This window comes from Strix uralensis, chromosome 23 (genome assembly GCF_047716275.1).
Source record: "Strix uralensis isolate ZFMK-TIS-50842 chromosome 23, bStrUra1, whole genome shotgun sequence".
Lineage (NCBI taxonomy): Eukaryota > Metazoa > Chordata > Aves > Strigiformes > Strigidae > Strix > Strix uralensis.
Window position 1 is genome coordinate 5,233,892 of NC_133994.1, and position 17,855 is coordinate 5,251,746.

The 17,855-nt window shown below is 37.6% G+C and overlaps 1 protein-coding gene and 1 long non-coding RNA gene across 16 annotated transcripts in view; one reads left to right on the forward strand and one right to left on the reverse strand.

Moving 5' to 3' along the window:
* The window catches only part of KIF1B (kinesin family member 1B), a 96,126-nt gene that overhangs the window by 5,216 nt on the left and 73,055 nt on the right, over positions 1-17,855 (forward strand). For all 15 annotated transcript variants that reach the window (XM_074893186.1, XM_074893185.1, XM_074893187.1 and 12 more), the window contains exons 2-3: positions 491-677; positions 16,421-16,497. In XM_074893186.1, coding sequence (XP_074749287.1) covers positions 572-677; positions 16,421-16,497 — 183 coding nt within the window. In that variant the 5' untranslated portion in view covers positions 491-571. The remainder of the gene's footprint in view (positions 1-490; positions 678-16,420; positions 16,498-17,855) is intronic.
* Positions 4,346-13,171, reverse strand: LOC141953984 (uncharacterized). The gene is made up of 3 exons (XR_012632054.1): positions 12,715-13,171; positions 10,127-10,221; positions 4,346-4,635 (listed from the first exon to the last, which is right to left on the reverse strand). It is a non-coding gene; the product is annotated as an uncharacterized LOC141953984 (long non-coding RNA).

Consider the following 17,855-nt stretch of genomic DNA (forward strand, 5'->3'; position numbering starts at 1 on the left):
TTTCTCTGGAACAGGGTGTAGGGAAAGTCAGTGTGATATGGCTCATCATACTTGTGTTAGTTTTAATATTATTGCTAATGCATTGTGGCAACGAGGATTGGCAGCCAGTGAACCTGGATACATTGTATATGGTAGCTAGCTCATGCTGAAATCTAAGTAGCTGTATTCACTGCTAAAATTATCTGTTAGGTTAAGCCTAACACGTGTTGCAACCAGATCTTCATTTTGGTATTGGCATCCCTACTTTCTGGGAAGAAAACCAAGTAATGAAAACAAATATGTGCGTACACTTCAAAAGAACTGCTTCAGATGATGGAGACAGTGTACAGGTGCTGTTGAGTGTATTTCCAGTTGTCTTGGAACTGACAGCTTTTGGGGGAGGGTGTTTACGGAGTAGAAATTGAAGTTAATAAACAACTTGGAGCGTCCCTAATTTTATTGACATCTTGAATGCAATAGCTGTAAATAACTAAACTGTTTTTCTCTTCAGAAAACACCAACAAGAAGGATAACTTGAAACACTCTTGACCCCTTCACTTTGAATTTCTTGACTACACTACAAGCAACCAGAATGTCGGGGGCTTCAGTGAAGGTGGCTGTTCGGGTCCGGCCCTTCAATTCCCGAGAAACCAGCAAAGAATCCAAATGTATCATCCAGATGCAAGGCAACTCAACCAGTAAGTTTATCTTAATCTCATAAGGGAGTCTTTCTCTGTCTTCTTCCTTCCTGCTTCATCCTCTTCTTTTTATCAGACTAAACTGACTAAAGTGTGTACATTATATCATCTAGAATTACTCTGTTAGGAAACCCTCTCTTCTGAGTCTGTTATTACAAACTAGATTGTCTCTGAATTTGACTAGAAAGTCTAAATTATGAGTATTTTGATTTTGATGCTGTTACTTATGGTGTTTGCTTGCGGTCAGTTGAGAATTCTACAGAAAGATTAGAACACCAAAGTGAAAACCTTTTTGTTAAGGTCAGTGTGGGGGAATATAATGTGGGCTGACGGATACAGGGATACGTTGCAGACCACCACATGGTAGTTGTGGTGGTATAACTCCTGGGTCTGGTGCTTTAGTTCTTGGTGTGCTTATTCTGCAGTCTGTACCTTTGTTTAGGAACATAATTTGAGTGAGGAAGCTGACGGAAAAATGATGTCAAGTTTTATGCTTTCCAGATTAGATGTCTAAATGCGGCAAAATAACAGACTACCTAAAATCATTTTATTTTCTAACCAATTAGAAGTGTTAGGGTTCTTGAATATTTAGTGTGGGTCTAATTCGGAGGAGAAGACTCTTTTATGGGAAACTGAATATGGGCACACCATTTATTGATTTATTTGCTTTTTTTACATGCTTGTTAAGGTCAAGGCAGTATTGATACCATTTCCTGCAGTGTTGTTGGCCATGTGTAGACTAATAGCTATACCTATAAACTGCTCTTCTTATGGTAGTTTTTCACTTCCATAATCAAGTAGGGTTATCTCGTCTGTAGCTCTAGGAAGCAGCACTCCAAGAGTACTGAATTACTTCACTGTCTGATTATTTGAGTATTTACTCGTGCTTGTTAATACAAAGGAGGTTTTATATAGGCTCCTCCCATTTTTTTTAGCTGAGTTGTACTTCAGCCTGCTTCTGCAATGGAATTTAAATCCTGGTTGTGATCACTTAAATTATATACAATGTTTATGATTTCATTGGAAGAGAGGCATCATACAGAAGAGAGCTTGTTTTTCAGTGCACTAAATTCTTATCTTCAGACCTTGGGTGGAATATTACCTGAAGAAACTTTTTTTTGGGTTGGATTTCAAAATTTCCATTTAAAATGATGAGGGGGAATGTTCAGAAGTCATCTCATGTAGAAACAGGTGCTTATATCCCAACGTTGCCTGCCATCTTTCAGACCAAACCAGCGTGGAATGGAAGAACTATAGACTCCATTAGATGGAGATGCCATCAAGCTCTGAACTACAGCAGGACCACTGGGTGCCACTGTAATAGGTCTTGCTGCTGTCGTGGCATGACAGCAATAATTTTAGATGATTAAGATATTTGAATTCCAGGAGCCTGTGGTACAACAACAAGGGCGACCAGTGAATCTCTAGCAATCTGACTCTTAAGTTTGAAATGTGGTGTAGACGAAGGACACTGGTTTTATTTCTGTGCACTACAAAGACACATTTTTCAAGAAACTGCATCAGCTTTCAAAAGGGGAAAAATACTTCCTGATGTATCTAGTTGGAAATTTCTTTACAGGTTTTGCTATATTTTGTGCTCTGGAAATGTTCTTATCTGTAGCCTTCTATTTGAGTCCTATGGCTCTGATACAAGATGGGTGATATGACAGATGGTCAGGTTTAAGTCATCAGGGGCCATTACAGACTGTGGGAATGGAATCATCAGTTGCAATAGTTACTCTGTGGGCTATTTTTTCCCCTGTATTTCAATCTTAGAAGATAAATGAAGAAGTTGTTAATAGATAGGAGTAATTACAGAAGAGGATCATATAATGAAAGATACAAATAAGGCATTGTCTGGTACGGAGAAAAACTGAGCAGAAATCTTTTCTCCAAGAATTTTCCTAACAAAGTTGTCTGATGCACATAACTTCAAGCTGAAGTTCTTCTGATATGCTTTTAGGCTATGTGTTAGATTTGGGGGCATAAGTACTGTTGCTGTTTCTGCCAAGGATTGTTTCTTTTTCATGGTCCCTCAGTCTTTGCAGCCTCAGTTATATTATTGAACTTCTTAGTATTAAGGTCTGAAGTTGTTGGCGAAAAGCTGACTACAGGAAGTGACATTAATGTATCTGACTCTTATATGTGGTGCAGCAATTTCAAAATAAAGGGAATTCAGTAGTAATTCTTGCCTATGGAGTTCCTGCTTCATACCTTCAAATGTGCCAGTGAAATGATCAAGGCTTAGATATCTTGCTTCTGAGAAGGTTATTTTTTCATTTGTGTGCTAATCAAGTTGACAGGAGGCACATCTGAGAGGCTGGTGGTAAGTTGGGTAGTCACTATTTTAAGCCTTCAAGACAGTTAAAGTTCCCTTATCTTGGAATTAAAGCCTAATGGACTCTTGTGATGAACAGAACTGATGAGACAGTGTGAAGTCTGATAGCTAAGAAGGGATTTTAACTGTTACTTGAACTTCAATTCTTTATGTATTGATTGGCCAAGCTATTCTACGAATCTTTTGTGGGTCCTGATGTCCAAGTCTGAGTTTTGTAAATTTATTGGCTGGTACAGGCAGAGGCTTACATTATAGTGAAACTGAGGCAAAGTGTTCAGGATTATTTTAAGAAAAACAGTATAGAGATACAGATAATAAAATGTATCCCAGGTGTACTTCATTTATGTTTTTTTAATGAATGTGTGAAAAAGGAAGTGGGTTTTGACATCCATAATGAAGTATATTGTTAAAGTCAGAATGCCACCAGGGTTGTGGCCTGACACACTGCTTTTGTTTGTCAGTTTTTGTGTGACTTTGGCTGTTTACAGCTTTTGAGTTGCCCGTCATTCATGGTGGGCTTGCCAGCAAAACAAAACATCCTCCTGGGTTAGAAAGTTTATACTCAGTTTTGTTACACAGTTTAACTTTTCCTTCAAAGCAAAATAAGTGTAAATTTTTGTGGACTTGAGGTCCCCTACAGAATTAACTTGTTATCCTGTCTGGCTAAAATGTCATTTTCTCGTAGCAGATCAAGGCCTTTAATCAAGATCCATAGTAGATGTCCATCTGTATAATTTCTCAGTGTTTAAAAAATGACATTGTAGCTGTATACGGTTTTATATATGTATACAAGAGAGATCTTACAAAGGTCTTTAACCTGCAATGTTAAGAGAACTTACTGTGAGTAATTGGGTCTTCTGTTTTTCTGTTGGAAGGATGCAAAATACGGAAATTTTGAAATTGGTGCTTGAAACATATTGTCTCTTTTTTTTTGTCTACTATACTAAGATGACAAGACTAAATTGTCAATCTTTGTGTTTTTAAAATATATGTTGAAGAAATGAAATTCTGCAGTCCAGCTGAAGTCACATGTGCTGACTGCATTAAGGGGCTGGTATTTTGGCAGAAGGCCTGTGCTGCTCAGCTCGTATCTGGTTGCAGATGGTATCCATTTGAATGATACTGCCAAAAGTTCTTCAATGGAAATGGGAGACGTGTAGGTAGGAGAATAGAAGGTAATAGAGGAATTTTTAAAAACAGGAGAAGTTAGAAGCTGCAAAATCCTACCACTTAAAAACACTTTCCAAAGACGAGGTAATGTCACCATCGAATTACTAATGAAAAAACCCTACCAAAACAATAACTGAGTGATTAATTTAAGAAAAGACCGTTGTTGTTGGTTTTTTTTATTATTATTAACACTTAGGTATGATCTTAAGAAACATGAGATTTGTTTTCTAAAGCACCTACTATTCAGTTGGGTTCAGGTGACCTCAGTGCTTTGTTTTCATTTGGATTTATGTTCTGAAGAGCCTATCTGTGTTGTGCCTCGCACAGAGGTCACTGGCAGATGTGAACCGTATGCCCCGAAGTCTCACGCGCACATACCCACTCAGGCTGAGGCACAGTATAGCTGTGTTTGTACCGTTGCCCGTAGTGCAGTCAGCCGTGCGAGAGTTCCTGGTGAGAGAAGGGAGAAGTTAGTGGGCTCTGAGGACTTTTCCTATCGATAATTAATTCCTTAGGGTGATCCTTCTGTTAGCAGTCCTTACTATAGGTTAGCTTGACACTGCCTGATACAGTGTTAGTTTCATATTCTGCTTCTTACAGAATGTTTTCAAGGGAAACTTGGCATCACGGGGCTTTTAAGTTGCTTGTTGTGGTGGTGGTTTATTGATAAAATCCCACCTAATACTGAAACAGACTGAAACTTCTGAAATAACACTTCTGTCTTTTTCTCTGAGATAACTTTCTTTAATTTTGTGAGTCTTTAAATAAATTTGAAAATTTTATCTGCTTTAGTATTTTCTTTAAATTACTGGATAGATGGTTTATCATGCTCTAGGTCAAACTCACAAGCAGCTTTTTGAAATAAATAATTCACGAATAGATCACGGTTGTCAGCATATCTTGATTGAATATGTTTTGTCTTTAACTCCTGCTTTTTCACTGCTTTTGTTCAGAATGATTTACACCAATGCATCTTACCCACAATGCATTAATTGCTTATTGCCTGTCCACTTCATTAATTACTGGTTTTGTGGTGAGTGGGAAAAAGATTTTGCTGTGTAATACATGGGATGAAAGGTGAGCTGTAGATCTAAGAGTATTTTGTGTGTCAGTAGTTCTTGTACTCATTTTTGTATCAGGTTTTGAAATGTAACAAATGTAAACAAGGTTGGCAGCTGCTCCCTTGGATTATTGAAATGAAAAGCTAAGCAATTCTGTGCCTAAAGACTTCCCTAGTGTTGTGGTTTTTCTGGGGGTTTTTTTTTGTTTGTTTTGGTTGGTTGGGTTGGATTTTTTTTTTTGTGTGGAAATGATTTGATAATCCTGTCAGTAAATAAATAATGCATAAATAGAAACAAATGAAAATGAAGCAGAAGTTCAAGCTAGGAGCTACAAGACAGCAGATTAGATTATTAGACAGCATTTAGCATTGCTTAGTCTTTTAAAAAGCTAAATAAGTATGTAGAAAACTAAACTAATGAAGCAGGGAAATAAGGAAGTATCCTACTTGGAATATGTCCTCTGCAACTGATGTTACATTCATGATGCACAAAACGGATGAAAGTAAGTTTTAGCGTCGTGTGGGTACCAGTGACAGAGTAAAACAAAGTTCTGAAACTATAGTTCATCTGAGATTACTGTATATTCTGGTTGGCCATAAACCATATCAGTGTAGAAATGCACCTGCACAGTCTAGGTTATCTTGAAAGATATGAGTGCAACTGGATCCTTGGGTTAGGAGTGAAAATTACTTCCTTGAATTTTCACTCCGTAATAGTCTCTGTGGCTCAATAGTATTGGAAGGCTCTTTTGTGGATTGCTTAAGGTATTGGATGTTTAATGAAAATAGGCACAGTGGAGCGGTCCCATCTGCCAGTAACAATAGTCACAGCTGCTGCTGTAGACATATGGCAGTAAGGTTCTCAAGCAGGCATCCTTGGCATCAGAAAAACTTCGTAAGGCATTTGGGAGTTAATTTGTAGAAGCTGAGAAAAAAAAAAAATTTTCTTCTAATGGTGTTTGTTTTGGGTTTTTTTTTTTTTTTCTCTCTAAGGTTTATAAACCTCCAGTCTAAACCTAAATATTTAAATTTTAAAAAAAATTAATAGAGAAACCTCTAATTTGAGTTCCTTTTCTGTTTTTTTTTTAATTTTATTTTTTTTTTCTTTTAAGATGTGTCCTGCTTTATGCAGTTGTTCTAGAGCAAAATAAAAATGAGTGGGAAAGCAGGACTTAACTTGAAAGGCTTTTGGTTTATGGTGTATTTATCTAAATTAGTGATACTTGAAATATAATACTAAAATTGAATGCTTGAAAAATAATGCAAAAGTGAAAACTATTGAAAGGTTCATAGAGCAAGGTAGCCTGATCAGATACTTTATTGGTATACATTGACAGGGCATATTAAATTTTGCCCTTTCCGTTGTTACATAGCTCTAAATAATAGTAAAGTCTTTGAAGCTTAATCCTAAAGGGGAAAAAAAGAAGTATGGTTGCTGATCTTTTTCTTTATGATCTAATTTTAACTGTTTTCTTAATGAAGACACACACTGAATGGATAAGAAACCCTATTGTGTGTGTATGCCTTCAGGAGAAAAGTAAGTTTGGTTTTTTTTTCCCTGCAGTAGTATTCTGTAAGCATAGTTTGGATTGTTTCACAAAGGAACCTGTATCATGGAAATAATCTTTGGTCTAAATGACTGATGAGAAAAGTCCTTGTAAGATACACTGGCTTTTATTTAGACTAGCTCTGAGTAGATGTACATAGTAAAGTATTGGGAGTTTATGTAGCCTGTGCTGCATAGGTAGAAAGGGCAAGCAAAAGGGTTCATTGTAGTGTTTTAGCTCATAACTGCTTTTTTTCTTCTTATGAGACATTTTCAATGAAAGTATAGAATAGGCAGGAGGATTCATTCTCGTAGGTAGATTTTGACTGTCTTCTGAAAATCAATAATTCTAGTTATGTCAAAAAAATAAGCAATACCCCATTTCTAATGACTTGTGCCTGCCAAAAAGCATTGGTTCTTAAAGCATGTCTTGCGTAGTGTTTTTTCCATGAACAGCTTGTTTTTTCTTTTTTTTTTAAAAGTGTTTCCAGTTTTTTGTGCTTGCATCTTGCTTGATGAGGTTGTCTTGGGAAAATAAACAGCAGTGGAGGGAAGTCACTTAACCCCTACCCTGATTTTCTGCTCTGTAAATCCTCGTAACTGTGGTTAAAACTAAATGAATGCTTGTCCAGTATGTTAAGACTACCTTGCAGTCATGGTAGATGTGTTATCAAAACAAGCTATTTTATGGGAAGATAAATTGTGTGTCATGGAGGACGCATGAATTGTCTTACATTTGAGGTTGAATTGGGAACCGGTTTGAAAGACAAGTCAAAGAGGTCATAGTAGTTGAGGTTACCCAAGTTCTTCTAATGACTGTCCAGCTACCAATTACTACATTTGTTGCAATTCCTGTAACAGGCAAGGGAAGGTTTGAATGCAAGTTTGTCTCAAAGAGAAAATGGAGTCAATTTTCTTTTTGAAAAGAAAAAAAACCCTGAAATTTTTTTAGGTGCTTCATTTTCCTTCTAAAGCCTTTCTACTGATTGTATAAAAATAACTTGAGAAGTGTTAATTCTGCACAGTTAAAAAAAAAGGGGGAAAAAATCTATTTTGGAAAATGACTTTGGGGAGGTGGGAGAAGATGAACATGTAATGATTTTTAAATGTTAGAGGTACAAATAATGGGCCTGGAGAAGGACCGTGGGATGGCTAGAATGTTTCAGCTAATGTTAAATGCAGTTGGACTACATTTATAAAATTGTTATGGAGTTAGTACAGAACTATAGTAGAGGGAGATGATCTTACTGATGAACCCAGAAAAGTTTTCTGGCACTGGTGAGTAAACTGTGTGAAATGCTGCCCCTTCAGAATTAGTGCCCACTGACACAGAACTAGGGCTTTAGAGTTGATTCTTTTTATTAAATGCTTAAATAATGTGCCACCTTTCAGTATGCGAGTAGAAGTAAAGAAAACTCAAATTGTCATTGGGAACTACTTTAAGAATGGATATTTTCACTACCTGAATCATTTAAGACATTGAGGCTGGCAGAACTGACTCCCCAGGATTCTAGTGCTACATGATGTCCTCTTAATGCAGTACTGGCGTGTGTCTGAAGGTCAACACGGCTTTTGAAGGCCATTGACTCTTGAAGATGTAGTCAAGTAAAATCAGGGGGTGAAGAGAGATACAGTCTTATCTGCCTTGAAGCAGAAAACATGAGGAAAGAATTCAGCTCAACTCCAAGTGCTTAGCCAACTACATATATAGATCTGATACATATCTTCAGTAGTACATTTTCAGGTAATCAGCTGACAATGGAGGTTTTGGAATGGTTTTGGTTCAGCTTTTCAGATAGGTAGAACAGTATGGTTCGACTAGCTCCCGCTTGGTGCAAAGCCTGCTGGCATGCTGTTCTCCAAGAACACCAGCTGTAGAGATGGTATTTATAGCACTTGGATCTGTAAGAGCAGCTGAGGATGAGAGCGGCTTTCTAGCAGCTTCTGTGAGCAAGCATTTGCCTTGCGCTGGTGCTATTGAGCCGAACTCCCTCCCCCATCCAACCTTTCTCCCAGTACAGGGTTGAAATTCCACAGTGGGGAGAGAATCCGGTTGAATTCCAAATGAGCTGTTCTTAGCTTCTACTTGGTTTCCTTCCCTTTTAATGATTTGAAAAATGCAAACAATGCTTTGAAAAGCAAGCACTGCTTTACAAGCTGGAAGTGTCCATTTCCCTTCATTTATCTCTTGTAATAACAACCCTGAAAGTCTGTCTTATAAAAACAGTATAGCCATATATCTGATTGCAACGTATGCCTAGGAAAGAAGCCTGTATTAAACGTGTCTTTGGGGTGTTATTCACGTTCCAACAAATAAAGAATGCCTGCTCCACCCTGCTCTCAGTAACGAACATGTTCTCATTGTTGTCATTCCAGTCTACAGATGGCACAGATATATTTTCCAGACCCATGCATTTTAAGGGACTGTATATTTAATGTTAATTTGGTCTTGTGGAGTCAATTCTGAAAGCCGTGGATCTTTTATATTAGTTAGGCATCATAAAATAAAACTACTGTTTATATTGATTCAGATAGAGTTTGAAGAAGGCACAGAAATGAATTACTTGGTATTTGTTTTCCCAAATGTTACCCCTCCCAGAGTTCTGCCCTAGACTAGAATGTTTTTTGAAAATTTCTGCCTATTCCTTTACCAGTGGTTAATGAGAACAAAAGTGAAGACAGGACGGTGCCTTGTTTGCTAGCTGTTATCTCTTAATATGTGTTGGCATTTGGTAGGAATGTGTGCTCTGTGTATGTTACTGCTGCCACTAGGAGAATTATTGAGGCTGGTGTGAAGCCTCTTTCGTGAGATGAAACCTAATTTTATTTCATATGTGGAAATTAAAGAGGCTTTGTGCCTTCAGCATTGACAGATGTGGTGGCAATATGGGAATAGAACATGTAAATGACTGAAAGCAGGCTGTATTGCACAAATGATGAAAATTCAGTTTTTCCAGTTCCATACCTGACTTTCACCATTATTGGATTTTATTTCTGATTGGCAATTGATAGTTTTGGGTTTTGTGTTGTGGGTTTTTTAAAAAAATTAATCTATCACTGTTCCCCACTTCCCCCCCCCCCCCCCCCCCCCAGCACAGACTGTATATCAGCTAATCCCAGGATTTAGCCCAAGTTAATTCTGTCTGCTGCTGTTTGTCTGAAGGGCAAACTGCAGTTAGCCAGTTCTTCACTGGAGCACCCTACAGTGACTAATATGTGGCATGTCTGATGGCAGAATGCCCTGTAATATGACTCTGATCGCTAACAGAGGTGGAGCTGTTGAATCTAGTGACTTTAAATGCAATGAGGCATAAGAGAATAATTTCCATTCTTACCTCTTGTATGCTTTGCGCTCCGTCTCTCTGTTCCAAGAGTTTATTAGAAAGAATTGCTTGTATCCCCAGATACTGAACTGCAGATAACTTCTAACCTGCAAAATTTGTGACATGCTGAGGAACAGTGCTGACTGGGATGAAAACACATTAGTCTTGGACTGTAAATTCAGTGTTATAATAGGACATGAGATTTAAGTGGTTAAGAAGTAGTTTTGGTCATTCTTTGTGCTTGCAAAAATATTTATGTGGCTGAGTAGATGGCAATGGAATGAGGGGGCTGATCTTGGCTAAGTTTGCTTGCCTTTTTTTCCCTGCCTTTTTTTTTCTCCCCTCTCTCTTCTCTGTAGGTCTCCCACTGTCTGTTTACTTGGTTAGTTTTAATGGAGAATGGAAGCATAAGTCCAGAAATGAAGGCTTGAAGTGGGAATGTGTTTAGGAAGGGGTAAAAAGATAGAGAATGCTGCTTCCAGTTGAAAGTATCCTAAAAGACTGTAATTTTGTATCAGCTCTCTGTTGTGCTCCACACTCGGCTTATAATTGTAAAATAAAGTGCATATTTGGGTGTGCTTTTTGAATTTCAGCTTCAAAAAATCACGATTAGATCGTAAGGCAAAAAGTTTAGATGTCCAAAATGACAACAGGAATGCAAAATAATACATACTACAAAATGTATGGGTACTGTTTCAGTAGTGAAGTGGTCTTCCAAAGTTTGCTAACAGTTTTTGCTGAAATCTAAGACTAGCAATGAATTTGATCTCATAGATTTGAAAGGTTGAAAGTGTATGTTATTTTTATGCTAGCTGATAAAGCAGATGGTAGATGTTATGAAAAATGTTAATTAAGGAACAAGTAGGATGGACTGTGGAAGTACCTTATGCCAAGAAATGAAGTTGCCTGTTTAAGTAAGGGCATGTTAAAAATCCAGACGTTTTGTGGAGATTGGCTTGTTACTGTTGATACAGCACATCTAAAATTATAATTCCTTCATTGACGGTGCTCCTGCTTTCTCCTTATCTTTTTTTAGGCTGTACTGCTTCTACTATATACTTCTCTTGTACAAGGACTAATTAGATAAGTATATGGGTCTTATATAATGATACAGAGTTTTAGATTATTTGGTGTGAAGAAATTTGTTTTAGAGCTGTTGTCTTCCTTACCTTTTTGTCAGTGACATATAAAACTCATATGTAAAACTCCTATGTTTATAGTTACAAGTATAAAAAAAAACGCACCATCAAACTTAAACAGCTAAGTAGCTAAAAAGAATTGTTTAAATGATTTGAGCTTCAGAGAATATGTGGATTACTCCTGCTTAGAGGCAGCTCAGATGGCGTGAAGCAGCTCTGTATGGCTTACTATATAACCGTAAGGAGAAATAAGCTTTTGAAATGCAAGCTGTGTCTCTAGGTTGGGGTAGCAGTGGGTATTAAATAAACTGCTCCAAATTAAATTGTAATGCTGCATAGCCCTTCACACTGCACTTCTATTCAAATTTCTTATCAATTTATGACATGTAATTACTTTTACTTATTCTATTTGCTTACCACGGTAGAAAACTGATGTAAATGTTATGTCTTAAGGTGAAGCATATTATTTAAAATTTCTGGAAACGCAATAATTCAAACAAAAAAAAGGAATAATATAGGCATTTATCTCCCTCAACCAAACCAATGATTTGTAGAGCATATTTTTAAAACATGAATATTCCCATGCCTTTTTCTCAGCCACAGGTAAATGATGGACATTAACTTAAACTGTGGTGGCTGCTTTGATCCCAGAAGAGTTTTTAGTCACTGCAGTATGAGAATAGCATCTTCAACTTGTTTCATGCTTTTCACGTTTCTGGGTTGTCTATCTAACCTTTTTCAGGAGCAGTGGTATACAAGATGGTGACTTTTTATCCCTTCCAGTTTCTGCTTGATGCAGAAACCTTAACTTGTGGAAAGCTGAAAGATTTCACATGACCTAAGAAGTTGGCTCTTGTGAAGAAAGGGGCCTGAAAAAGGGATTGAGTTTCTCAGAACCTGGCTGTAGGCTAACTTCAACATTCAAAGTTGCTACGGTGCCATGCTGATGGTAACTAATTATAGCTGCGGCAAAAAGCATTAGTATCAGTTTGCAAACAGAAGAGTTAATTGCCACATTGGACCTTTGAAATAGCAGATAAACAAATTTATTCTGTAAGATAAAAAGGCCATTAATGTGTTCCTGCTGTGATCGTCTGCCTTATTGCCTTTCTCATTTCCTGAGGCTCTGTAATTAAACCATTAGCCTGCGTACCATGCCTTGAGTCTGCAGTGTTCAGAGGAGATAGATGCCGACCTATTTCATGATTCACTAATACAATTCATCTTGGCCTTGCATGGTTTAAAAAACAAACAAAATAACTGAAAAGCTTTTAGTGTTCTTGTGGGTATTGGAGATGCTGGAAACAGTCCTCTTTTTTAATTCTATTTGCTTCCTTGTTCAGCTGAAAACACAGCTTGCTGAATAATACATAAAATCAGTGTTGCACACTCAGTCTAATTTCTGCATGATCATTCCTTTTTTTTCCAATTTGGTGTATGAACTTTTAGGATAAAGCTTACCTGTACTATAAGAAGTCTTTTAATTTCGTCAGAAATATCCGTTAGCTTCCTTTAAAAGTAGCTAGATTCATGGATTTGCTTGTCCCTCCGAAGAAGATGCTTGGTGCAATAGACACCTTCAAGTCAGGTCAGTTAGTTCAGTTTGAATTCCTGGTTTCTTAGCTGCCTCACCATCTTCTTTCAGGTGTCTTATTTCGTGTAATTGTGTACCTGGTCACTTGGTTCAAACTCGGACCACATCAGACGTGACTGATGCTAGTAGCTACCCACTTGGTGCTCAGTCTTCCAAATGAAGAGGGTTGCAGTCTGATTGAAATCCGTTGAGGTCATAATCTTACATTTTCTCAATCAGTCACCTCTGCTGGATTCATTTGTAGACAGGCTGCGAATTCTGTGAAACCAGTGATTCTGAAAATGGAGGATGCAGACTCTGTGTAAGAAACAGGAATGGGGATAAATAGACTTGAGGCTTGGACTAGAAGCTGAGTGAGAAGGCTGTGACTGGATCACAGTAGTGGGGGACAGCATGCAGAGTTCCTGGCAGCCAGGAGGTTTTCTCTGACCCATTCCTGCTGCAGTGGAAGGTTTTGGCCGGGCAGCTGCATTCCCAACCTCTGACAGAGCTGCCTTCTTGCACGTTAATCTCCCTTTCCTGATACGCCTCTCAAGATATGCTTTACGAAAACATGCATCCTAGAAAGTAGTTTTCAAAATAGTGATCTGGGCGTGGAACTTAGTGTGAAGGAGCTGAGGAAAGCCTGTTTAACAAAATAATAAAAAATATGGTTTAAAAAAAAATGGGGTAGAGTGGAACCACTTGCATAAACCACAGAGCCTGAACTTCCCTCCTCACAAATGTGATGTATCAAATTTAAGCTTGAAGCAAGTAGGATGAAGCTGTAATGGCAAGCTTGTGGTGCCTTTCCAGACACAAAGCCTGTTGCATAGCTAGAGATCTTGTCTTTCATGGGTGGTCGATGTGTCTTTATGCACAGCGAGGAAAAACTAGCTATTATTCTGATTAAACGTTTGGTGGCTTTGCTTTCTTTTTGGAAGTGGTGGACTTTTCCTAGAGATTTTTATTTTGGCTTTTTTTTTTTTTAAACAATTAATGGGAAGTGTGTATTTTTGCATCAAACCTGGTTTTGAATAATACTGAAATTTGTGCTGCTTGTTCTGTTTTCTGTTTCTGACACAATGGAATCTTAAAAGGCAATTTAACTTTTAACCCTTTTTTTCTGCTTTTAATGGTTAGATTACTTTCCCTTGAACTTATAGCCCAAAACAATTGAAGAAAATAATGATGATGTTCACTCCCAAAGGTTGTTACGTTGAATTAATGAGATTGGTTTTCATTTGTACTGCTTTTTTGGGTAGGAACTTCTGGGTACAAGGCATTACTTCTTCCTTACTTTTCAGAGCTTTGATGTTAAATTATTGAATGAGAAATGACAAGTTGTTGAATTGTAGCAGTCTGGAATACACTGAAAGGAGAGAATGATTTAAGTTTGGGGCAGGGGAGTTGTCTTCTGGGACTTGTTATTTGTTCACTTTTAACTTTAGAACTGGTTTAGTAGTGCGTGCTGTAGATGTACTGCTGTTTGGTCAAAACTAGTGGAGGGAAATTAAAGCCATATATGATTGCTTAGGTTACCAGTTTGTTATGTGTTGATGCCCATGTTGCTATCCAAAGCCACAAGCGTTTTTGCCATCTGATACTGTGCTGGTGCAAGGCATATTATTCATTGGCTTTTGCATGTCTGTCAGCTTTTATAAGGCAAGAATGTCAGCACAAGGTGCATCCAAGTGAAATGGAGTTGGCCACAAGAAATAGAGTAGCAACTGTTGCTATTTGCAATCCAGACAATGATTTTTTTTCTTCACGCTGTAATTTTGGACAACAGCCCTGCTCAGGGCCACAGCATCTGTTAGAAGAGTGATTTAATTTGAATGAAGGATTCTGTAACCACATTTTCAGCGATTTTGGTACAACATGATGTTAAGTTCATGTTTGAAATGATAAGAGATGTGGGTGCTATAATTAGTATTTATCGAAGAAGTAAAGGGAGAAGCCCCCATCTCCCAAAGCATAGCCTAACTTGCATGAATATGTGAGAAATAAGCATCCTTTGTTTAGGATGACTGGTATCAGGATGTAAATCATCCCCAGGAAGACTGTCACCACCTTAGTATAGCTTCTTTCTTCGTAGATTTTGTTTGCATGTATCACAATTAGTGTATCACTCCCAAAGGCAGATTGCTGCTTTAGGTGCAGATGGGTATGTGTAAACCTAAGGTGGTTTATCTAATTTTGATACCCTTGAGAGTATGCCTTTTACAGTCCATCCTTACATAGATGGTGTTGAAAACAGCTGCTGGAAATAATAGATTTAAGTTTTTCCAGCACTGTAATACTGAAAAGAAGAAAGCAGTAGAGATTCACTTCTGCAGCAAGAGCTGTGCTTATAAATTACCCTCCCTGGAATACAGAAACTACAGACATTCTGTATGACATTAAAATGACAGCTGAATCCATTGTGTATTACTCTCCCCAGGCAAAGGTTATAGGAAGCTGTGCTGTTGCTGGCAAAGAAAAAAAAAAAAAAAAATCCTCAAACCCAACAACCTAAAAAGTATCTGGAAGAGCTTTCATTAATTGTGGGGAATGCGCATGTGTGGGTCCAATACTGAAAGAATTAGAGGATCTGAGTAAAGGAAAAGAGCATAAAATTTACAGATGTACTGATATGAAGAGAAAACAGGGATTTTTTTAGTAAAGCAGGTTTATTGTGGTACTTGTAAAATGTTCAATGACTCAACTCGCCTGAAGTTTCTTAGATTCTTATATATAAATACTTTGGGAAGAAAATTAAGGCAAGGATTACAAGAGCTGAAAAGTCAGTTGGTGATTGGCTTTTTGAATGAGACTTTTAAGGGCTATAACTATACACTAGCATTTTTTCATTCCGACTTTTTGTGCGTGTGTGTGAACTTTATCATAGGGCCATCATATATTATACATAAGTTCCAAAGAGAAAAAGTACACAAGTTGGTTGGGGGTCACTGGAATTCAATGCCTGTATACAGTAAGAACATTTTACCAGTAATTTGGTTGGTTCAATTCATGTCAGTCCTATTAAAAGGCTTTGTGCATGTAAAAGAACATGGAAATAAACTATGCAGGAAATCTCTGAAATGTCTGTAGATCCAATTTTTTTTTTGATCTTTCATGCCCCTAAAATACTGAGCTTCTTAAAGAAAATCCTTCTGCAGTGCGCCCTTGTACCTGTGTAATATGTATTTCAAAATAGACTTTAGTTGTGCTGCTATGAAATCACCAGGGATTCTTGAACTCTTTGTGTTTCGGCTCTTCCTTCTTGCTGATAATCCCTCAACTCCAAAAAACCTGTCCTGTTCTAGAAGCCAAAGGACCAGGATGATGTACTTCTGCCTTTCTGTCCAACAGAAGAATTCTGTTTAGCAGCAGCATTCTTTCGAGGATTTTTTTTTCCCCTTATTTCAAATAAGGCCTTTAGAAATACAGTGTTAGGAAGCTGTGAGTCTGTTACTTCAATCTTACTACTCCTGTGCAGTGTGGCAACTCTGTGCATACTCTGGATCACAGATTGAGTTGAGGGTCAGCAAGCTCATTAATTATACTCCTAAATGTCAAGTTAGCTAAGAGTTTAAATTTTATTTCCTGTAGGTATTATCAACCCAAAGAATCCTAAGGAAGCACCAAAGTCCTTCAGCTTCGACTACTCTTATTGGTCCCACACATCGGTAAGTTTTTACAAGAGAACTGTTGTTTGTTTGCTTTGGGGTTTTTTGTTTTGGTGGTGTGTTTTGGTTTTGGTTTTTTTTTTGTTGACTGATTTAACTTCATTCTCTTCTGATCATGCCATCCCTGTCAGATGTTTCTGCACTGTCTCTCGCATTCAGGTTAAAAGCTTGTCATTGTATGCTGTCTTTACCTGTTTGGGGGAGAGCAGAAAGCTAAGCTCCTTGAGTCTGATAACAAGTTGTAAATGTTTAAAAGACTACTGAAAATATTCTCTAACAATGTTCTACATATTTTGGGAATGAGTGTGAAACACAGTTAATTCAGTTTTGCTGTTAGACAAATGAAAGTTGTTTGAGTTCTTACAGTTCAAGGAGAGATGTGGTCTGGGTTCCCTTGGAATATCTGGAAAAGACAGAGTAGTGATCCATGTTTCCGATTAGCTGCAAAAGCAATAAACTCTCATCTAGCTCCTCTGCCCCACCCTCCTGCGAATTGGTGCTAAGGTCTTTCTGACTTCCAGTAATTGTTCTACAGCAGAACTGTGGTGTTCTGCCATCTACCCCTCCCCTGCCTTACTTAATCCAAAGATATAGAAAAAAGGAATAATGCATTTCTCTAAGATTCTTCTCTGCACAAACACAATATTAAACATCTGCGTAGATAATTAGTATGATATTTTTTTCAAGTATATTTACAGAGGACTTTCCTAAATGATCAAGAGAGGACATCAGAAGAAAGAGCATATACACTGAATCCAGTTTTCTGTCAGTAATTTTGTGTCCTGTACCATGCCTAGAGCTTGGATTGCCTCTTGTGACTGGATGTTGGAGTTTGATCAGTATAGTGCCTGAATACCTGAAACGCACTACTTAAAAAATTGAGAATTAATTTCTGCAATTACTGAAGTTTCGTTTGGAACAGGTTCTGTCCTTGTCTTGAGTTCTGGCAAGTGTATTCTTTTTGCCATCTTTAACTTGTCATTTTTTTCATTGCATGTGCAGCAGTGCCTCTTTTCAAAGTGTAACAAACTTCAGTCGAGTGTTTGAAGATAACTTGCTTTGTCCTTACACAGATCTCTGTCACTGGATGCATCTGCAGTAGAGTTTTTGTTTCAAAGTAGCTTTTTTTTTTTCCTTTAATTCAATGTTATATTTCAGTTTTATTGCTAACCTTGATTTTAGCCATAGAAGAATGTTCTGATACATTGTCCTTGACTGGTTCAGGTACTTGCTAATTTGAAATACGTATTGGCATACTTAGGGATTCTGTAGTCACCAGTGAGGTTGTAAATAGAAACCTGGATTGTATTAGGCAGTGGAATCAGACAGCTGCAAGAAAAACATGGTCATTTTATCGA